At 42.9% G+C, this 23,841-nt stretch overlaps 1 protein-coding gene across 19 annotated transcripts in view; it reads left to right on the top strand.

Annotated features, from left to right (window-relative positions):
- Window positions 1-23,841, top strand: part of MYO18A (myosin XVIIIA) — a 277,949-nt gene that overhangs the window by 86,138 nt on the left and 167,970 nt on the right. For 7 of the 19 annotated variants that reach the window (XM_063449994.1, XM_063449991.1, XM_063449992.1 and 4 more), the window contains exons 1-4: window positions 5,222-5,392; window positions 12,582-12,661; window positions 19,862-19,920; window positions 22,893-23,654. The exons of 8 other annotated variants lie outside the window; for them this stretch is intronic. In XM_063449994.1, the coding sequence (XP_063306064.1) occupies window positions 12,622-12,661; window positions 19,862-19,920; window positions 22,893-23,654 (861 nt within the window). In that variant the 5' untranslated portion in view covers window positions 5,222-5,392; window positions 12,582-12,621. Of the gene's footprint in view, window positions 1-5,221; window positions 5,393-12,581; window positions 12,662-19,860; window positions 19,921-22,892; window positions 23,655-23,841 lie in introns of those variants that run through there. 4 more of the 19 variants (XM_063449998.1, XM_063449997.1, XM_063449995.1 and 1 more) reach the window with 3 other exon arrangements.

Raw genomic sequence — 23,841 nt, 5'->3', positions numbered from 1 at the left:
GTCCATTTGTTTTAGGACGAAATTTGGTACTGGAATCTCATTCGAATTAATGAAATTCTGATCCGATTCATGCTGCTGCTACATTTTGCAGCCGCTTAGTAGATAGCCCCATAAGTTTCACGGCATTAGGGAGCTATCTACTAAAAGGCTGCAGGATCAGAATTGGTCTTTCAGCCTACTTTAATAATACAAAATAAAGATTGCTTAGTATTACTAATTCAGGGTGATTAAAATCACCCTAATGCCCCTTCTTGCTATACTGCGAGTATGGGGCATGTCTACTAAACAGTGAGCAACCTACGGCTGCTCACCGTTGTAAAAAAAAAAAAAAAAGGCCCCCACACACACACCTCCCCCCAGAACTATTGTGTATTGGCTAATAGAGGATGACACTGACTAGTGATCAGACATTTTAATCTCTTCTCTGTGCCATCTCAACTGAAGACTTTTAAGACAAAGACATAATTAATGTAAAACATCAACACCGAAGACAAACTGTGGGCAGAGGAAGTGTCCTGGAAGACTATCAGACCCCCTTTTGAAGGATAGCTGATTACCCGGGAAGTTGAGAGCTGTTAGCCCATAGCTGCCAGGATATGCAGAATAGTGCCAACTGGTCTTCAGGTCTACTTGCAGGCATCGGCACCATGCTCCTCAGTCAGAGTGCACCAGGTGTTCCGAGTTATCCCAGATCCCGTGCTGAGTGCATTTCTTCTATGCAAAGTAACAGCTCTGCTTTTCCACTTGCACTTCAGGGCCTCTTGGCTGTGGAAGCTTTGCTGGAGTCGAATGAGCCTAACTGCCCGTTGCCTGAAGAAAGTCAGCCTCTCCCTTACTATTTTGGCCCTGTAACTGCAGGTGATGGGTACCCTGAGACCCTCCGTAACCTCCAGTTCAGTAAGTCAGAATATGGCGATGAAGAGTGATTAGGTAGCCAACTTCTGCCCAAAAGAATTGCACAGTTGGCCAAACGCCTTTACAAAGTGCCACTCAACACCATCAGGTACATTTGCCATATTGGAAGCTCCAAGTACATTGCAGCAGCAATAACAAATATTCTTTAGCTGGCCTCGTGAGTTGCTGAGTTGGTCAGTGTAGGCCAGGTTCACCCCACCGACCTGGGTGTGATTGGGTGTGATTGGGTGTGATCAGTCGCGGTTGGCAACCAACTATGAGACAAAAGGTCAGTCCAAACTACATCTGACTGTTTAGCCATTGAGCTAATGACTATAGGCTCCCTAAGAGCAGTACAGTTACTTTTAAAAGTTAGAGAAGCTACTCCACCATGCGGCTTTTTCTGTCCACATCCAGGCCCCGCCACCCTTAATATAATTCTGGACTGCGGCTATCTTCAGAGTTTGTTGTAGCTCAATATAGGGCAAAGTGGTATGAGAGTATAGCAAAGAGTATGTAATAAAGAGCAGCTTTATATAGAACACGGCTGCTTTATACATTTCCTAATAAACAGGCTGCTCCTCTTCCCCAATTTTGTTTCTTATAGAGAGGGTCAAACGAAAGGTGAGAAAGGGGAGAAGAATGTTTAGAATTGTTAGGTATTGCATATTTGGAGATTTTTCAGTTTCCCTACAACTGGTATTGAAGTCAACAACAACATTTTAAATTAGTTTTATTTTAACGACTAAACCGCTATCCTCAAGATATCTATCAAAAGTAATACCCCTTTTAAAGTGGGTGGTGGTAGGCAATGACCTATATTGTTCATACATTGACAGCCCATGTCCATTATCGATCTATTTTGGATATGGTGGTATGATAAAGGGTCTGTTTAGTGGTCTTGCTCAGAGCACGTGTTGGTGAATAACTAAACCTCAACTCAAACACACACTGGCAGATCAGGTGATACGCATGATATTATTAGCATTTATAAAGTGCAAATCTATTTCATAGTGCTTTACATACAGAATATAACCGGGACAAGAGGTGAACAAGACCCTGCTCATATGAGCTTACAATCTGAGATATAAAAGTTACTCTATCTAGAGAAATACCAACAGGCAGATTCTCATACCTTATTAGGTGTTATTAGATATGTGTGTTTGTTATGTTACTATGGTGCAGTAGTTATAGTAGGTAAAAAGAGAAATTATGTAGCAATATGACAACCGGTAGGGGGAGCTGCAGTGATCTGTCAGCCTCGGGAAATTGTACAGTATTCATTCTGATAATTAATAATATATAGACATCTGCTAAAGAACCTTAAGGTTTTTTGTTTTTGTTTTGTTTTAATGGGAGACTTGCAGATTCCCACCTATAATACCCTTCTCCAGGATGCTGTGTGCAGAAGGAGACAGCGGGTGTAGGTTATGTTTAAATTCTTTTTTTTTTTTTTTCTTTTTTTTTTTCTACTACTGTCTTCGTGCTAGCACTTTTTTTTTTTTTTGAGTGCAGAAAGAATAAAGGAAACCCATCAATTTGATTGCAAATTCTCCTTCCTTGTACTGAGAGTCATATAGCATATTTTTATTCTGTAAGGCAGGGATATTACAGGTATACAGGTAAAGGTATTGCTGAACTGCAATTCCCACAATGCTTTGCAAGCCTTGAAAATAGGATGATGAGAGTTGTAGCTCCACAGTAGCTGAAGTGCATTTTTGTTCGCCCCTGCTGTACAGGAAGTGGAGAAGTCTAACTGATTGAATGCCTAAAGTCATATTCCACTTATTACTAGCATTTGCTCCAACTGTGTGTTGTTCCAGTTTTCCACAGATAATAAATTGTGGTTATGAAAAGTTGCTGATGTCTGCATTTTTCCACATTGTGGAACATTGAATAACGTCACTGTGTGCGGTATAGTCAGAGCTAAAATGTAGATACCATGATTTCATTTCAGTGCATCTACTGAGGTTATTATTGTCTATACAACAGCGGCCATCTTCCTCAGTACCATGACTGTATATATTGCAATGATAGTCCTAATTTTTATTTGGTTTGCAACATTATTATTGAATTTGGAATTTTTGTTTTTGTTTGTTTTGTTTTTAAATCTGAAGCTGTATTTTGCTCAATACAAGCATAGTACTGATTGAGATCTGTACTTAAAGATGAATTATCAAATTTTTGGGGTGTGGGTGGTTTGCACTGTACTTGATATATTAGGTTTGTCAAACGGTAGGTAAAAATGTAGGTAGAGTTTATCTCTGTACTGAACCATGTGCACAATTTAAAGCAAATTCTGAATGTCACATGGATCTTACACGTGGTATACGCATGCAGAAAATCCTTAGAAAGGATGTCTGCCACACATTTGCTTGCAGAGCACTTTTAGAAAATTATTCAGAAAAAGCACGTGTGCTTCTACCCTTTCACAGTTAAACCTAGCAAACCTTTCAAAAACCGTTTTACCGGTGTAACTAAAAACATGATTAAAAATAAGTTGACCTAGTGTCTGTAGATCCATGAGAATTGCTTGAGAGTTTTACACCACCCGTTAAAGGGACACTTGAAGCACCAAAACGACTTATCTTAATTAAAGGGAAACTCCAGTGCCAGAAAAACGATCCGTTTTTCTGGCACTGGAGGGTCCCTCTCCCTCCCACCCACCAATCCCCGGTTACTGAAGGGGTGAAAACCCCTTCAGTCACTTACCTGGGACAGCGGCGATGTCCCTCGCCGCTGTCTCCGCCTCCGCGACGCTCCTCCTAATGATTACGTCGGCCGGTGGGCGAGACTAATCTCGCTCACCGGCCGAGGAGACCCCATGCATTTCCTATGGGGTTTTGAGCGACGCTGGAGGTCCTCACACAGCGTGAGGACGTCCAGCGACGCTCTAGCACAGGAAACCTGTGCTAGAACCCAGGAAGTGACCTCTAGTGGCTGTCTAATAGACAGCCACTAGAGGTGGAGTTAACCCTGCAATGTAAATATTGCAGTTTATGAAAAACTGCAATAATTACACTTGCAGGGTTAAGGGTAGTGGGAGTTGGCACCCAGACCACTCCAATGAGCAGAAGTGGTCTGGGTGCCTGGAGTGTCCCTTTAATTAAGTGGGTTTTATGCCCGTATTCTGAGAGGCTGCTCTTAGGAGACTTACATGATGCTAGGTAGTATGTAAGGTTTTTTTTTATTAGTGCATATTTCACTTGTTTTGTTTAAGTGGGGGGCAGTAATCAAAACACAGTAAGGAAAACTCAATCATATGGACGTCTTACCTGGGAACAACTTCCACCTCTACTACATCCAACAGAGCTGGAAATACGATGTCTTAGCTAAGGCCGGTGGTGCAGAGCTTAGCTAATTGATCAACTGATGTTCTCAGACAACGAAATAGCCCTCCCTTACAGGTATACGAACGAAAGTTCCTAAGCTGGAGATTCGGGTTCCCCGGAGGCAGGGAGTGGCATCCATTGGATCCCCAATTCTACTTACAATGGGGGTGCCAGGGCACTTTTTCTTATCAAAACCACAACAGTGTGCTGTAGTGGTTATGGTGTCTGAATTGTTCCTTTACAAATAAATATATTATAAAATGTGTTCCTCTAAAGACAGAAAATGGAAAATATATATTGTATATAAACAAGACATACAGATTGTTGTATTGACAACAATATAGCATTCATAACGGCTACTTTTTAATTGATGGATGAAAAAGAACACAAAAACAACCTCATTTTGGTTCTTCTCTAAAACCAATATATACATCTAAAATCCTGAGTGCGTTAATTACAATGTACTGAACATTTATATGGATATATAAACTATCTGCTAAATATACACACAACCGCTTAGTTGCAAAGTGATATGCTGTGTTCTGTCTGTCCCTCCCCAATTATTTTATATAATGAAACGAAACTTTTCCTGATCATTATCGTCTGTATTGTTTTGTTTTTACTGTGAATGTCCGATTACTAATGCTTTCATCCTCATTCTCGCTTCTAAGGGTTAAATGGCTCATTGGTAAATTCTGTGCTATGTTCCCGAATGATAAAAGGGTTAACTGCCCTTTTTTTCACTTATTACCCCATTGCACACAAACCACAGAAACTCTCTAGATTGGTAAAAAAACAAACAGCCGTTTCCTTCCTCTGAGCGAGCGCCTGGCTTGAGGTTTCACAGTGTGCTCCTCCTTCAGCTGCTAGTTGAGAACATACTTCTTTGCTGGCCTGCCTATTGATAAGCTTAGGTAGACTGGGCAGAGCGAGGACCCAGCGACAGTAGGGTACATTTCGACCAGTCCCCTAGCATTCCTGTGCTATATTTAGGAGGTCTGTATCAGTGCAGCTGTCTTCTGACTCTAGCTGCAGCGTTGGGGAAACTGTCTCATGAACCACCTCTCACATTTCAGCGCCTTGTTCTGTGTTGGCCTGAAAGTGGTTTTTCCTCCTTCTCTTTTGCCGACTCTTCTTCTATAAGGTCCCTTCTCTCCGAGGCTGCGGTAAGGTTGAAATGTATATCTGGCCAGGGTAACCAAGAATACAAAGTTAGGTTCTATGGCTCTATAACTTTTTTTTTTTTTTTTTTTAAATATCTCTTTTTTTTGTCATTGAAACTTTTTTTCATTTTAAAGAGCTCGGCTGTTAAGTGTTTAATCAGGCCTAGCTAGGAAGCCGTGCTATTCTTGGCTATGGTTCTTAACATATCACAAGCTGTCGGACGATGTTAAGCAGCCTCTATGTTCTATTTAATTATCTTCAAAAATACCGTAATACGGGAGATTTTTTATAGTATCCTTCACTCTATTTGCTCCATAGTGGGAGATTAGGTAATTTTTTTTTTTTTTTTAAATTAAGTCACAAACAGAACAGTTGGTATGCTGTTTAACCGTGTATTTTTCTTTACAATTTTGTAGTTTAATTTCCTACAGAGTGTTTAATTGAAATGTCACAAATATTGCCGATTGCCTTTTTTAATATTTATATATTTATTAGTTTTTATCTTTCTGTATAGTTCAATGCATGCGTTGACCGCTGTTTTTCGGCTATAAAATAAGCCTACACTGTGTTATTAGGTGTCCTTAATGTTATTTATCCCCCCTTAACCCTCCAGCTTAATGCTGTTTGTTGTGAGATTGCTGTATAGCTTGTGGAATTGATTTAACATGCTGATAGCTGTAGGGGTATTCAAAGGCTGCTATGTGCGATTCAGTGCTGCCTTAAGGTTTAATGGACACCATGTTAATATATTCTTTTTCTACCTGAAAATTATGGTCTAATATATTTTGTTTGTTTCTTTAACCCCAGTAGCGGAAACCAGTGCCTTGCACTGGATTTGTTTAGGAGGAACTAGTGTTTTACTTTGAAACTCCTTTTATACAGACTACATCATACAGATTCACAATTGACTCAGAATATATTGTAATGTGCTTCTAGATGACCTATTTGTAGCAATCTGCATTAAATGCTTTTGTTGATGTTCATGGAGCACATTTGTAATAAAGAGCAGTGTTCTCTTATCTCCTGACCTAAGCTTGCAAATGGCTCCCAATTTCTTTTGTCCAGGCACAATAAAAAATTAACCCCTAAAGACCAGTGGCATTTTTTGTTTACATCACACATTGACCCCTTACTTAAAGCCTTTGTTTGATTGACCACTGGCACTCTAAGAGAATTGGAAGTTCCATTTGGTATAGAATCTTTAATGACTCGAATGTTAGTAATGTTTAACCCCTTAAAACCACTGATTGCCTTGGCAGTCACAACAAATGTTGAATATTTTATTACATATTTTAGCCAGAGTTTGAAACCTGTAATTGTTTGTTTTTTGATATACCCAGATAAACAAAATGTTTTCTCCCAGTAAACCCACTTTTAGATAATTTGTGTGTGTGTATGTATAAAGTATAAGTGATTTAGAGTAGATACACTATTTATAGTCTGTGTATTCCTCTCCCATATAACATTAACACCTGTAAGCTCTTGTCTGATCAACTTGTCTGATCAACTTTACTTAGTTTTTTACAAGCACAGATGATAGGAACAAGGAACTCTTAGAACCCTTGTTTAATCTTTACTGATTTGATATATTGGGCAATTAAACTGTTTAAGACTAAAAGGGTTAATCACACAAACCAATGAACTGAAAATTAGGAAGAATTAGATTTTCAGTTTGGATGCTTGTTAACCATATTCACTGCTTAAACACATTTTAGAATGTTTACTGATCAATTTCTTCAAAAAAATGTTGGAAAATAAAGCAGTGATCTGTATTTTTTGGTCTGTCCAAACCATAGTTATGTCAGAAATCCTGTCCCCTTACTATGGAAAAAATTGCTATACACAAAATTACTCATTTTTACCATGTCTCCTCCTAGAAACTGCCTGAAAGTTTCATGTTGCATAGGAAAAGGTAGCAGGAAAGCAGGAACAATTGGAAAGAACAGATGGATAAAGCGTAGTATGCTTATATTCCGACACGTCCCTGCACCTGGTCCTGAGTTTGCTGTCCCTTTTATAGCCGTTAGTCACCTGCACTGCTGGACGAAGACTGATATCCCAGCTGGCACTGTGTCTCTGGTGATCTGACAAGGGCTCAGTATCTGCTAATAATTGTGAGCAGTTCGCTTGGAATGTCCAGATCAGGTCCTTCCCATAATTGGATACAAATTGTACATTAGTGTAAAGCGCAGTGTGCAAGAGGGCAATCCGTGTTAATTTTAAAGGAACATTCCAAGCATCAGCACTCTGCAGTGGTCATGGTGTCAGGAGTACCTTGGCGCCCCCAGTGTAAGAGTCAGTGCTTTAGAATGATTTAACTTCTTATTTAGGTCTGCAGGGTTTCGCTCCCCGCCTCCACTACGGCTCAGTGACAGCCGGAACAGCTCTCCACTGGTGCAGGGTTTGGCTGATTGGCTGAGAGTGATCAGCCAATGCTCTTAGGCAATGGGCTAGCCTTGCCTTGCACACTTTTGAGCAGGAGCTTCTGACTCTCACTGAGCTGCCTATTTGCCCCAGGTAAAAAGTCATATCGAAAATGATTTGACTCCTTACATTGGGGGGTGGGTGCCAATCCACACCTGCACAATAACCACTGTAATAAGCTAGTTTGAGTATGCTGCAGACATTCTCTGACAAACCATGTCTTAGACAGTTTAACAGCTGACAAAAAAAACGAACCAAAAAAAAAACCATTCCTCCCTATCTTGCAGCTCAGAGATGGGTTGGTTTATTACGTTGTGCTTTGCAACCGATCCTTCAGTTGTAGTTTTAGAAGTAGCTGGTGTGTTTCCTGTTATTTGGCTGTTGTGAATGAAGTGCCCATTATTTAGCTCTGTAGCCATTCAGATTTCCAGGTGATTTCTTCACCAGGTGCTTTTGTCCTTCAAAGTAACTGCACTTCAAATAGAAATCAGGTGCCTGCTCCCAAACTTGTAAAACCAATAGCCTGGCAGAGTTAAACATGGAGCTGTCTGATTCCCAAAATCAACAACCTCTGTCACCCTGGCATGACCACTCCATACCTGTTATTTTACCAGCTATATCTGTACTAGCTATGTACTATATTTATACGGTCACCATTGTGAAGTAATTCTGCTTTGGTGAAAATGTTCCACTCATAGGACACCTAAATGCCTGGTTAACATTAAATGAGGAGTGATGGTGATGTTGTATGATATCCAATTATGGCATAGTGTATTTATAAGTCATGACTTTATATGTAGGACATTAGGCGTTATTTACAGACGTGAGTATTCTTAAAAAGTCCTTCAGATATACCATACAGTGAGGGAAAACAGTATTTGATCCCCTGCTCATTTTGAACGTTTGCCCACTGACAAAATAAATGATCAGTCTATAATTAATGGTAGGTGTATTTTAACCGTGAGAGACAGAATAACAAAAAAAAAAAAATCCAGAAAAACGCATGTCAAAAAAAGTTATAAATTGATTTGCATGTCAATGAGTGATGTTTGCACACATCTCAAGAGGGATTTTGTCCCACTCCTCTTTGCAGATCCTCTCCATATCATTAAGGTTTTGAGGCTGACGTTTGGCAACTCGAACCTTCAGCTCCCTCCACAGTTTTTCTATGGGATTAGGGTCTAGAGACTGGTGTGAAAGAATTTACTTTGATTCCAAGGTTCAAGCTTATAGGTGTCATATTAGATATCCTATATTAAAATTGGCTAACTTGGACTCAGGAAATGCTTAATGCTTAAAACGACACTTAAGACCATATGTGTCTAATTCCGGGAGCAGATAGCCCCCACCTGAGCTGTCTCTCCTAAGCAGTCTGTTCTTTCTCTCTCGGAACTTATCTGTTATATGTACATGACGTTCATTCCTATGTCTTATCTGTACTCTTTTCACTCCCTTCCTACTACTGTCCTATGAGTATTTGCACGTAAGCACCTACTTTTTAATGTGTATAAACACATACTGAAAAATAAACGACAGAGGCTTATTTTGAATACCAACAGGTGTCTGAATTCACGCTCCTCCAAGTGCACTTGAAAAATTTGGGCTCCCTTGAATATACCAAAGATCACATTGGATCTATGTCACTGGCTAGCCCACTCCAGGACCTTAATGTGCTTCGTCTTGAGCCACTCCTTTGCTGCCTAGGCTGTGTGTTTTGGGTCATTGGCATCCTGGAATACCCATCCAGGACTCATTTTCAATGTTCTGGCTGGGGGAGGGAGGTTCTCACCCAAGATTTGATGGTATATGGCCCTGTCCATTGTTCCTTTGATGCGGTGCAGTTGTCCTGTCCCCTTTGCAGAAAAACACCCCCAAAGCATAATGTTTTCCTCTCCATGTTTGACGGTGGGGATGGTGTTCTTGGGGTCATAGGCAGCATTCCTCCTCCTCCAAGCACGGCGAGTTGAGTTGATGCCAAAGAGCTCGATTTTGGTCTCATCTGACCACAACACTTTCACCCTGTTCTCCTCTGAATCATTCAAATGTTCATTGGCAAACTTCAGACGGGCCTGTACATGTGCTTTCTTGAGCAGGGGGACCTTGCGAGTGCTGCAGTATTTTAGTCCTTCACGGCATAGTGTATTACCAATTGTTTTCTTGGTGACTATGGTCCCAGCTGCCTTGAGATCATTAACAAGATCCTCCCGTGTAGTTCTGGGCTGATTCCTCACCGTTCTCATGATCATTGAAACTCCACGAGGTGAGATCTTGCATGCAGCACCAGACCGAGGGAGACTGACCGTTATTTTGTGTTTCTTCCATTTGCGAATATTCGCACCAACTGTTGTCACCTTCTCACCACGCTGCTTGGCGATAGGCTTGTAGCCCATTCTAGTCTTGTGTACGTCTATAATTTTGTCCCTGACATCCTTGAATAGCTCTTTGGTCTTTAAGAGAGTGCTCCTAATCTAAGCTCATTACTTGTGTAAAACACACCTGGGAGCCAGAAATCTTGCTGATTGATGGGAGATCAAATACTTATTTCACTCATTGACATGCAAATCAATTTATAACTTTTTTGACATGCATTTTTCTGGATTATTTTTTTGTTATTCTGTCTCTCACTGTTAAAATACACCTACCATTAAAATGATTGATTTATCAATTTTTTGTCAGTGTACAAACGTTCAAAATCGGCAGGGGATCAAATACTTTTTTCCCCTCACTGTATAATCTAGTTTATACTTTGTTCAAGCCAAATCACTTGCAAATGTATAGTTTAAATATGTTCTCAGTGAGCAAGGATATTTTTTTAGGCGGGAGGGGGGAAATCACAGGGCTCCAAGTTCTGTCTTACAGATGCTTATAATGTTAACCCTCTATCCTCCTAAAGCATTTAATTTGGGAATCCCCAACCTGCAGATCTCCAGCTGGTAGTTCTTTGTATTTTGTTTTCTGGCTGAGCGTTATGACAAGTACAATCAGAGAATCACAGGTTGTGAATTTCAGTCCAGATATAGTGATTGTTATTGTATCCTAGCAGGTTTCTTCCAACACCATGAACCTGTATTTTCATGTGGACATGACTATTCTTCATGATTCCTAGTCTTTTTTCTTTTTTTTAAAAAAGAATTCAGTTACACTCCGCAGTGTAATTCTTTCCTGTTCTAGATACATGCAAACCCTAGATACTGAGTCACCTTGTTCATGCAGTGATACAGTGATACAGGCACAAGTATGCAAGAGGAAAATTAATGGAGGGAGTAGAGAGCCAATATTACACAAAAACAAAAATCACATTGTCAGAGTATGTGTTGGCTTATCTTTATAGAATATGTAAATGTTACTTTGCTATGTGTAAGTTTCATTTAATTTTAACCTTTGCTTAGCCGAATTAGTCCTTGGCTGGCAAGAAATGCTGTTTTAGGGGATATGTGCAGAAGGAGGGAAACTTTTTTTTTTTTTCTTTTTCAGTTTTTAAGCAAGTACAAAAAGTTGACTAAATGATGCTCGTGATGCATTTTTTGGCTGTTGGTGCTCACAGATGTGTTACCCAAGATTGGTGGCATTTTTATAATCTTAGTGGAAAATCTTTAGAAATTCATTTTATACTATACATTTAATAGAAATTTGGCTGGAACATTGTATTTTTAATGAACAAAACCTAAATTGCTTACAGAGTGCCTTTATTTACATAAAGTAAACATGATTTAAATTGCAACTATGTAATTTCTTTAAAGGGATACTATAGTGCATAAACAAAGCCGTTTTCCTGGCACTATAGGTTTAATAGGTCCCCCACTCCCTCTCGCCCACCCTCCCGTGGGTCTGAATGGGTTAAAACCTTCAGCCACTTACCTGAATCCAGCGCCGATGACCCTCAGCGCTGGGTCAGGCTCCGCCCACGCTTCTCCCCGCCGAAGTCAGCCGGCGGGGAAGACCTAATGCGCATCCGCGGCAATGGCCACACACGCATTAGTTCTTCCGCATAGGAAAGCATTATTCAATGCTTTCCTATTGGGAAAATCTGACGCTGGAGGTCCTCATGCGGAGTGTGAGGACGTCCAGCATTAGATGTTTGGATTCCGGAAGCGCCCCCAGCCACTGAGGGCAAACTTAGCGCTACAATGTAAACATTGCAGTTTCTCTGGAACTGCAATGTTTTACATTGCAGCAGTAAGCGCAATAGGGACACTGCACCCAGACCACTTCAATTACCTCAAGTGGTTTGGGTGCCTACAGTGTGCTTTTACATTCCTGGGGGATAAATGTGCTCTCAAGTAAATTATAGAGAGAGAGCCTTTTCACAAAGTTCAATATATTACAGGTGGTATTTATTTTTAAGATTATTTGCTATATTCTCTGTATGAGAAGGAAGTATGTAACGTGCAGCTAATTAATGATCTAATTTATGAAGAATTATCCCCTTTGTTATTCGCTTCATACCTTTTCCTGAAGGCTATAGTCAATGCGACATTTCTGCAACCACAATGCACTAAAAATTGCACCAATGTTTGGCCTTTTCATATATTTAATGTTTACTGTAACTTGCTTTTATTTATTTACACACTTTTTTGTTTGTTGTGAACCCATTTTTGTAAAAAAAAAAAATTTTTTTTTATATATATTTTTGTTTTTGATGTGTTTACTTTGCAGTGTCTGCCTCGTATGCCATGTTCCATTGCTGCATGGCAATAGCCTGAGGTTTTATCAGGCGAACCCAGAACATTCTAAACACTTCTGATCCTCTCTGTGTTTCTCCTTCAGCCAATCAGTGTAGGACTCTTCAGCACATGACTGCCCTGCCATGGCATTCTCCTCACGCTTTGCATTCTGGGAGCAAAAGGGAAGTCTTGTGTTCTGTGCCACTCAGCATGTTTGTGATGTTCTTTTTTTCTTTTTATTGTTGCACAGTTTAATATAAAAATAGCCCCATCTGTGCTATTTGGTGCGAACGTGTTGTCCATTCTTTACAAGGTTGTTTGTTCAAAGATACTAGGTTAGTCACTAATTTTTAAAAGAATGGCCAAATGTCCTGCAGTCGACCGAAGCAAGTTGTCCATTTTGCAGAGCTTAACGTGGCTCTGTAAGCCGAAATTATTGGTGGCTTTATAAACTAAAATTCCTAGATTTTACTAGTAGCATGACGTAAAGTCATGATTTTATTAATGACACGGAGGCGAGTATTATGCTTCTCTTTCTTTTATTTTCCCTCAGCAGCGAAGAGAGAAATGAGTGAAAAGAGAAAAAACATATCATTAACATATATACATATTCAACATATTCCACAGTGCTACATTGGGGAACCTCCCCCTTTCAGTATATAAGGTGTAGCACTCTCTTCCTCTTCCTCTTTCGTCGCGATCCGAAGACCCGTAAACCGAACCAGAACTTGAATTTGAACTGTAAACTCGGGAAGCTGAACATATCTTCCTGGAAATGCGGAGTCAACTGCGAAGCTCCTGTTAGTTCCATAAGTATTTGGAATCATGCTAAAAAAGAGAGAGGGGAGAAATATGGTAAAATCTCAACTTGCAACTGGGTGCAATATTTTCCATTATATATAGCAATCATGGCTTCTGAAAAGGAATAAATGTCATATTAACTAGACATAACATAGAATGTGTGATGATCATGATCAATTAAAGCTAATGTAAGCTAAGCCAAACGACAGAGAACGTCAAATCTATACAGCATAATTAAATAGAATATGGGCCAGGAAGACCCGTCCTAACGAAGTAAGTCGTGAGTCAGTCCAGAAAAACAGGGTGTAACAGAAAACATATCACCACCTCCAACCCAGGGAGGGAGGGAGGGAATAATACTCGCCTCCGTGTCATTAATAAAATCATGACTTTACGTCATGCTACTAGTAAAATCTAGGAATTTTATTAAAGACACGGAGGCTCCTATTATGCTTGTTTAAAGCTGAGCAATGACTTTGTCTGAAAAATGTTGTATCGGTCTAAAGTAAAAGTTCCTGAATGTGGATTCCGTAGACCAATCTGCAGCCTTCAGAATGTCTTCCAAGCGGCATCCGGCCGCCGACGCTTTAGAGGCCATGGCGCCTCTAACAGAGTGTGATGAGAAAACAGAGACGTCTATTCCGGCCGTAGCTAATATCCATTTAATCCATCGTGCCAGCGTCGGCGTGGATACCGGCAGATGGGGTTTCTTCAGGGAGATGAACAGAGGCCCGTCATTGGACGGGCGCAGTGTAGAGGTGCGAGATTCGTATTCTTTTAGGCACGCTATTGGGCATAAGTTAGGTAAACACGGTATCCGTGGATAGCAGACCTGTTTGGTGGCCGACTTCGTTCTTCGTGAAATATCGAACGACACCCCCTCCGGGGTGAATGAACGTGCTCGCCAGTCCAAGGCTCTCACATCCGATACCCGTTTGCAGGATAGAAGGCAGAGCAGCATCAGTAGTTTTGCCGACAATTGTTTAAGTGAAAGATCCACGTTAGTGGGCCAGCCATCTATGAGTCTGAACACACAGTTGACGTCCCAGAAGGACCCGTATCTGGACGTGGGGGGACGTGAGAAACGGACTCCCTTAAGCAAACGACAAACTAGAGGATTCTGCCCCAGTGGGAGGCCATCCACCTGGTCGTGCCCGGCTGAGATGGCCGAGCGGAAAACATTGACCGTGCGGAAGGCTTTGCCTGATTCGAACAGGTGCGTAAGGAAATCTAGTACCGATTTCACAGGGGCTGATATCGGATCCAATGATCGTCCCAAGCACCAATTGGCCCACTGTCTCCATGCTGCAGCATAGGCTTGTCGTGTACCAGGTGCCCATGCGTTTGCCAGGAGCCGCACAGTCGTGTTCGAAACCTCCGTGATCTCCCAGGGTCCCCGGAAAGGAGCCACGCCATGAGGCGGAGAAGGCCCTGTTCCACCAGGGGGTGGTTTTCCCCATCTGGGTTGGTCAATAGCGATGGATGGTCCGGCAGTAGCCGTGGGTGGTCCATCGCCATCTCCAGTAGATGTGGGAACCAAGGTTGAGATCTCCAGCACGGGGTTATCAGTACCAATGAGCTCTTGAAGCGCCGGAGGTGCGCCAGACAGCGAGCTATCAGGTTGAACGGTGGGAAGGCGTAAGCCCTGCCCTCGGACCAATCTTGGAGGAAAGCGTCTGTCGCTGCGGCCTCCGGGTCTGGTCTCCAGCTGCAGAACTTCGGTAGTTGTGTGTTGAGTCTGGATGCGAACAGATCCATGCTCAAAGGTCCCCACAGGGACGAGATTCTGCGGAATAATTTCGGTAGCAGTTTCCAATCTCCCGAGTCCCTCAGGTAGCGGGAGTTCCAGTCCGCGGTGTAGTTGTCTAGGCCCGGGATGTGTTCCGCGGTAACGGACACGCTGTTTTGTAAGCAGTAGTTCCAGAAGTCTCTGGCCAAAACCGCTAGGATGCGAGACCTGGTTCCCCCTAGATGGTTTATGTATCTTACGGCTGAGACATTGTCCAGCTTGAGGAGGATCGAGCATGAGATGCCTCTGGGAGACAGACTGCGAATGGCGAACGAGGCCGCCAGCAGTTCCAGAGAGTTTATTTGTAAGAAGGACTCCTCCGTGGACCACCTGCCTCCTGTGGATATATTGCCGCAGCGCGCGCCCCAACCATGTAAGCTGGCGTCCGATTCGATCACCAGGTCTGGAGTGGACCCGAAGATCGCTCGGCCGTTCCAAGCCTCCATGTGGGTTAGCCACCAGTTCAGTTCCTCCCTCGACTCTGTGTCTAGGGAAATGTGAGATTCGTACGAGTGGCCACTTCTCAGGCAGGCCGCTTTCAGCCGTTGTAAGGCTCTGTAGTGTAGCGGGCCTGGGAAAATCGCCTGGATAGAGGCTGCCAACAGGCCGATGACCCGTGCCAGTTGGCGTAGGGATATGTCCGGCCGTTGCATAAGTTTCTTTATTTCCCTCTTGATGTTGGACATCTTCTCTGCTGGGAGGCAGAGAACCTGTAGTACGGAGTCGATACGGAATCCGAGGAATTCCATTTGTTGAGAGGGAATCAGAACCGACTTCTTCCAATTTACAAGGAAGCCTAGGTTCTGTATGAGGTGTAGGGCCCACCCTAAGTGTTCTAGTAAGAGGGATCGAGTCCCGGAGAGTATTAGGATGTCGTCCAGGTAAATGATAAGGCGGACTCCGTGTAATCGGAGGAAGGCCACCACTGGTTTTAGGACTTTCGTGAAACACCACGGGGCGGAGGACAGGCCGAAAGGTAGGCATGTGAAACGCCACTTCTTGCCTTCCCAGCAGAACTGGAGTAGGTTCCTGTGAATTGAGGCTACTGGGATCGTTAGGTAAGCATCTTGCAAATCTAATTTGACCATCCAGTCTCCGGGTAGGAGTAGGTCTCTGAGGCAGTGAATGCCCTCCATCTTGAAGTGCCTGTATTGTATGAAGGCATTCAGGGGCCGTAGGTTGATAACCGGGCGTACCCCGCCTCCTTTTTTGGGCACTAGAAAAAGGTTGCTTACGAAACCCGGTGTGTCTAGAGGGACCTCTTCTATGGCCTTCTTGGCCTGTAATTCCCTGATCTCCGTAGAGATGAGATCTAAGTGAGCAGATGGCATGTGAATCGCCCTTGGGGGAGAGGACTGAATGGGGGGAGCGGTTAGTTCTAGTTGGTAGCCCTTTATTGTCTGTAACACCCAACTGTCTGACGTGATAAGTGACCATGCCCGGGTGAACCGGGTCAGTCTGCCCCCTACCTGTATATGGGAAGAAAGGGGAAACATGGTACTCACCATAAGGGCGTTTTCCCGTGGGTGCTCCTTGACTGCCGCGGGTATGCCAAGCCCGTCCTCGCGAGGGGAAGAATGGGGTGAAGGACCGTTCCTGGGTCGGTCTCTGTTGGTTGAAGGAGCCTCTGCCCGGTCTTGAGAAACCCCGGGGGTTGCGGCCGGGTAGACGGCTCCTACCTCTACCGGCCCCGCCAAAAACCTTAGGGCTAAATACCCTCTTAATGGAGGATTGGGCCTTGTCCAAGGCCGTGAATGTCTTTACGTAAGACCCTAGGTCCTTTACAAAGGATTCTCCAAATAGAAGGCCGTTTGCGGAGGCACCGGGCTCATTAGAGGCCATGCTTGCGAGCTTGGGCTCAATCTTGAGCAGGATGGCTTTCCTGCGCTCTGTTGACATGGCCGTATTGGCGTTGCCTATCATGCAAATTAGGCGCTGGAGCCAGCCGAACGCCACCTCAAAGTCTACTGGAGTCCCAGTCGACTGAGCCGTCTCCAGCAGCTCATACAATTTGGTGACCGGGCCCAGGGTGTCAAGGAACTTATCCTGGCAGTTCCGCATGGAGTAATCCAGGCCTTTTTTGGGTTTCCAACCCGACTTGCCCAGAAACTGCACAATCTGGGGGTCTACCTCAGGGGTCTTGGCTACCGCATCGGGTATGATCGGGCGTGGGCATTCCGCCCTCAGCTTGTTCCGACCCTCCTGTGAGAGGGATTTCCGTACCCTAAGGGCCAGGTATCGGGCTATATGGGTCGCAGGCTCCCATTCCGCGGAGCGAGGGTGCCTGAGGTTGTCTGGGTCGAAAGCCAGGGCATCCTTTTCGTCAGAGGTTAGCTCTGCATCACGGGCCCCTGAAGGGGTTTTGGCCTTGGTTTGCCTGGAAGGGAATTGTGACCCTGGCAGGTCATCGTCCCCTAAAACCTCGTCCCCGTAGGGATCTGAGAATTGGTTGTCTGACTCCTCGTCCCCATCCTCGTCCGAATCGGACAATAAATCATGGGCACGTGCCCGTTTCCATTCCCTGGCCGCCGTAGCCCGGCCAGTAGCTCTACTGCGCGGTTGTTGCGCGCCATCATCGACAGCCTGAGGCGTGTCATTCAAACCAGGCTTTACCTGGGTGTGGGGAGGGTCAGCGGTGTGTTTGCGCTTGGCAGGCGCCTTGCGCCCAGGGCTAGTCTCTTCAGGGGAGTTGGGAGAGGGCCCTGTGCCAGACTGGGGGGGAAGGGCCTGTCTAAGGGCCTGAGAGATGGATAGGGAGATACTAGATGACATAGCTCCCATGGCCGAGGAAATGGCCTTATTAATGGAGGTGGACATAGTGGTGTCCAAGAGGGATTGGAATTCCTCAGAACCTATAAGGTTAGAGTCGGCCTGGGAATCAGATGCTGTGGTACCCTTAAGTGGGACAGGGTGGGGATTCAAATCACCACAGGCAGACTGCATGATAACAAACTAGTAGGTAATGTAAGGCTAAAGGACAGAGGTGCTGGATTGCTTAACCCACGCACAAAGGACAGAGCAGGAGAGAAAAAAATACCCGGTAATAGCAGGAGCGGGGTCAAGCAGCCTCCTCGGAGCAAGAACACGCCGAGTAATGAGGCTTAAAATGGCCGCCGGCACTATCGGCGACGGGAAACCAAGAAAATGGCCGCCGCGAGTGTCCGCGCATGCGCAGAGCGCGCCCGCTGCGGAACCGAGGGGGTGAGAAAAACCGCCGGGAGTAAGGTTGGCGGGATATAGAGGTTGCCGAAAACGACAAGGGTGGGGTGGGGAGATTGTCAGGGGCACAGAGGAGCTCAGGGACCTGGATGAAAAACGGGTCGGTAAAAACCCAGCCCAGGGTGAAGAGGGGTAAGAGCCCACCCCAAAGGAAAGAAAAAGCAGTATATAAGGAATAAATTAAACTTAAAACCAAGCCCTGCAGATAAACTGCAGGCAGAGTAGGTATAGATGACAGTATAATGATATAATCAATGAAATGTACTTAGCTGGTCTGAGGGAGCAGCGAAGAAAGAGGAAGAGGAAGAGAGTGCTACACCTTATATACTGAAAGGGGGAGGTTCCCCAATGTAGCACTGTGGAATATGTTGAATATGTATATATGTTAATGATATGTTTTTTCTCTTTTCACTCATTTCTCTCTTCGCTGCTGAGGGAAAATAAAAGAAAGAGAAGCATAATAGGAGCCTCTGTGTCTTTAATAAAATCTGAGATTCACAGAGTTGAGCTAACTAACTCACAAAATGTTCCTCTGTTGGGAAGAGAATCTTTCTTTCAAACAATTGATAATAGTTTCGATGTGATCAAAGGAGGTCTTTTCCTCGAAATGTATTATTTTTTTCTTACAAAATAAACTGCTGGACGGATTTCAATATTTTAAACACAAAAATGATCAACACTAGCTGTAATTTTAAAGTCCTACGTTTGTTTTATGAACGTGATTTAAAATAAAACTACTATAGTCTACCATACTGAGTAAACACTGGCTACTAGCAGTTACAATTATTTGTGTTTGGAAATAAATGTTGAAGGCTACACAGAGCTGATAGAATTATTTTTGGGAATTATTCATCCAGCCTCCCCAAATGTACGTGGCACCCAAAGACTCCTAGCACCATAACAACTGCAGTATGCTGTAGTGTTTATGGCGTACAGACTCCCTTTCAGTCTCTGATGCTTTGCTAAATTCAACTGAATTTGGTATAAAATGTGTTAGTACCAAGTTCTCTGCATCCAGATCAAGATGGAAGTCTTTGCAAGACCAGCTTGGCTAGACTTGGGAAGTCTTTTTGAGGTAAAACATTTTAGGGATTTGCCAAGCTTGGAGGCTTGGTGAATAAGTGCATGCAATTTTTTTTACTTTTTACAACTCTTATTCTATTTTTAATAATGGCAGCCTAATTTGCTATTTTAAACACAGCTCAGTGTGCCCTAAAATATCACCTAATATTTTTAACCCCTGCTTTTTGTTGGATACTGACCAATGTTACTGGGCTTAAATCTTTTCTGTCCAATGTCCTGTATTGAGCATGTTATAACGAGCAGATTTTATTTCACAGAATGATGTTTCTTTATAAAGAAATATTTAATGTGGCATAAATGCAACAGGTACCAATTGTAGCCTTATGATCATTTGACAAAACTCTCTACAATTTGCTTTAGAAATTGAATGAAGCAAATTCCATGAGTGTGTTAACAATGCCTGTCTGCAGAATATGGCGTAACCTCCATAGCTTTTATAGCTGAATCTTGAAGTGACTTCCTCCCTCCTTGTGTTTATTTGAAACTTTAGGTTAAAGAAGAAGACAAACCGTTAAAGAAAAAAAATGGCACTGCTAACCAGAATGGATCTGTAAGTGTCTCCCTGTGTGCTTCCCCGTACTTGGCGTTTCTCTGGGTTTAAAAAACAAAACAAAACAAAAAAAGCCAAACAATATCGCACAAATGGTGTTCTGCGTCTCTTTTTGATTTGGTTATATAGTTTAGAACACCCTAAGCAACTGCATTTGGTGTAACTCATGATTTGAAAACTCTATAAGACTACCATTCTGATGATTGGCCTCCCAAATCAAATATGTCAATTTTTTGTTGTTTATATTGAAACAAACCCAAACATGTTTTTATACGCCCGTTCTCATATTTATTTATTGGTTATATTTTTTTCCATTGTTTTCGGGTTTTAAGACCCACAGGCAGGGTTCATGCTGCTGTTAACGCTGGCGGGTGGGGGGCTTTTTCTGTGTGGAGTGCACATTTGGCATTATTAATTAGGAATCCTCCTTGCCGTTTTCTCCAAAACTTGTTAAAAATAAATAAATAAAATTCCAGGTGATTTAAAAAATTTTTTTTTTGCAATGCGGGTAGTTACAGGCAAGATTATGATGCCACAACAGCATCAACAGACATTTATAATCAAACGTAGAAGTACATAGTCATGGCATGGAGAAACTTTGCACTATTTTTTGTTAAACATAACTGAGATAACGATATGACATGCTTTAGTATTTCCCCCAAAAACCTTTTGTTATGAAACAGGAGTAATACCACTGGTACGGACTAGAATACAGTAGTTAAGCAGAGAGCAGATTTAAGCTAACATATGCCAACATAAGAGACTGCTGTCCCAAATATGACAGAGGGCCCGGTTAGGGAAGGAGTGTGGGATCTCCAGACCTAGGCTCGAGGGTTAGTGTATCTCATCCTATGCCCACTAAACATAGCGATGGACTCGACAGATTTTTGTTGCTCCAGTCCCATATCTCGGTAAAGCACAGGGTCATTTGGGGAGCGGTGCAGCTTTGTGAGGGTGAGGTGCCTCTCCCGCCCCGGGACTGTGTGAAAGCCGGTACCCTCTTGCCACGAACCTGGAGACCGTTGCAGTCCAGTGTCTTCCCTTCCGGGATAGTACCGTGGGCACAGCATGCCATCTGTGCTTTGCAGCACTCCGATTGTGTTGCTGGCACTTGCGGGACACAGTCCTTTTAGCTCTCACCCCAGGTGGGCAGTGTATAGAGATCCCCAGGGTGAGTTTCCCCGCGCTTCAGCCCGAGAAATCCCTGGGTATTTCTCTTCGGCAGCAGGAGCTCAGGCGAGACACGTCTTGCCAGCTTGCTTGCCAGGCTTGGCCCCCCTCCATGGGAGAGAAGACAATAATCAGACCGGAAATATCATTCCTACTCCTGTCTTGCGACTGGTCGCAGCCACAGCACAAAGTGGCCCCAGGGCAGGCAAATATATCCATTGTGGGACGCAAGTTTGACATGCTTGCCCTACATTACACACTACCCAAAAATCAAAGGCTATTTAGTGCTTTAACCCTTGCACTGCACTACACCAACACTAGACATTAACCCCTAAACTTCCCTGACACATACAGTAACGTAAAAACATTGTGTATTATAAAAAGGACATGACAGTGAAACGTGTATTAGTGAAAATAAATATTCTGGAGATATTTTTAAACTATTTGAGTTTTGGCCTTGGTTTATCAGGATATCTTCTATATACAACGTATTTTTTTTTTTTATGGACTGACTTAATTTCTTATGTCAGTAAAGAGGTGAAAACACTGTACCGTCAGCACATTTTGCTCTGCCTAGACATCCACCCTGATCCTCAGTCTTTCGATGTGCTTGTGCGGATTTCACTTCTGTCTTTTGAAGCTTTGAAAAGCAGACTATATCCGGCTGATTAGCTGCAACTGTATTCAGTGCAAGATCAGCTGACCCTTATTACAGGCTAAACTATTTATTATTTTACTGAATCTGACCTGGAAGCCTGAAACCACAGAAAGGTACTGGGATTTGTTTAAATCCAGCGTATTTCATTACTATTTTATTAATTGTGGGTAAATATACACCTGAAAAATCTGATGCCTTTCTAGCTTAGCTACATCTCTAGTGGGAAGGGGTTACACTTTTAATAGCCTGGGTGAGCAAGCAGTACGTTGCATGTGATTTTAAGGAGTGAGTTAGTATGTGATCTTACCTTGCTACATTTTCTAAGATGCGACTCCTGTGCCTAGTCACTTAAGGTAACTCGAAGCTCTTATAGAAAATCCCATCCTCACATTCCTTGAGATGGTTGGTGCAGTGCATACAGCAAGTTTTCCCCATCATCACTGCACTGCAGTCAGCTGCCCGTATACTAGACTAGTACTGCAGGTGCTATGGCTCACTGACGAAGAAAGACTGTCGCTGTTCAGGAAATTTCAGCAAAGTACAACATGAGTTGTACTGTTATGAGTGTATCCTATTCTGCCAGATAAAATTGGATTTAGTTAACTACTAGAATAGTTGCTTGTTGTCATTGTGTTGGCTGTACTTTTGAGATATTGTTTTGATAACTTGGAACATGTTATTCCCAAGTCGATCAGTAATGGGCATAACTCTACCTGTGGGGTCATAATGGCTGTATAGCTTGGCTTGATGAATCACGGGAGTTGGTGCTCCCAAAAAGAAATTCTGCTTGCACCTATTTTTGTTTTCCTTTTTTCAGTGTAGGATTCTATGATAATACATTTGTGCTTGACCATATAAATAAACAACAGCTGCCATTTTCTTGTCTGCTTGAAATGTGGTGTTTTTGCAAAACCCAGAAAATTACTTTTTAGATTTTTAGTTGTTCTCGATTCTGCAAAAATAATGTAAATTGCAGAGATTTGTATGTGAAGGCTACCATAATGTTATATATATGTCTGCCATAAATAATTAATTGTAAGAAAACATTTGTTCTGGTATTGGATGATCTCAAAACACATGCTGCAATGTGATGTACAATCAGCAGACCTTTTCCTCCCCACCCTTTGTATCTTTTCAAATGTAGTCTGACACAGAAACAGTGAACGGTGAAGGGGAACAATCTAGCACAGAATCTACATCCCCGAGAAGTTCACTAGTTAATAGCCCATTAAGAGCAAGGAGTCCTGAACCAACTCACAGCCCAGAACCAAGACCAAATCCACAACGATTTAAGAGTCCAGATAGATTCTACAGTTCAGAAAGGGTGACCAGCCCAGCACCTGTGCTGAATGGTGATACAAAGCAGTCTGAAGAGAAGATGAGTGGTACCATGGTCAGAAAAGAAACTGAAAAGATGTCTCACACAGAACAGTCTGATGAGACACCTGGAGTCACTAAGAAAAAAGTGGTAAAGGTGGTAAGGAAAATTGTGAAAAAAGTAATGCCAGAGGATGTAGGGAGTAAAAATGAAGTCTCCAAGTCTCCAAACCAAAGCCTGGATGTTAAAAACGTTGCACCAACCTCTGTTACTCCGACACCTCCCACACCAAAGACAGAAACAAAGAAAGAGAATCCAAAGGATGACATTTCAGTAGGGCTCACAAGCCTTATGTCGAGGGGGAAAACAAAAGAACATCGACAGCGATTAAAACCACCTGACAAGAAGGATGAAAAGGCAGACAATGTAGTTTCACCAGTTCCTCCACCTGAAAAATCTCCTGAAAAATCAACACCTTCAGATCCCGTGGGGAAAAAAATCATTAATAAAGAGGACATTGTTACAGTGAAGCCAACAAGTCCAGAATTACCCAGCCAACCCACACAGAAACCTGGGATTGTAACAGAGGTACTTCTTACCGTGTGCACAAACCTAACCAGATTTTTGCATGTTCTACAGCAAATTCATAAACCAAGTCTTGGATGTTGGATGTCCGTTCTAACTGCATGCAATGTATTTTTTAATATAAATAGTGGATTTTATGTTTTCACTCAAAAAAAAAAAAAAAAGGAAAACATGTCCTATGTTTTAAAAC

This window comes from Pelobates fuscus, chromosome 1 (assembly GCF_036172605.1).
Source record: "Pelobates fuscus isolate aPelFus1 chromosome 1, aPelFus1.pri, whole genome shotgun sequence".
NCBI classification, from domain to species: Eukaryota; Metazoa; Chordata; class Amphibia; order Anura; family Pelobatidae; genus Pelobates; species Pelobates fuscus.
The sequence above is the reverse complement of the archived record's forward strand: the minus strand, read 5'-3'. Positions and strand labels throughout refer to the sequence as shown.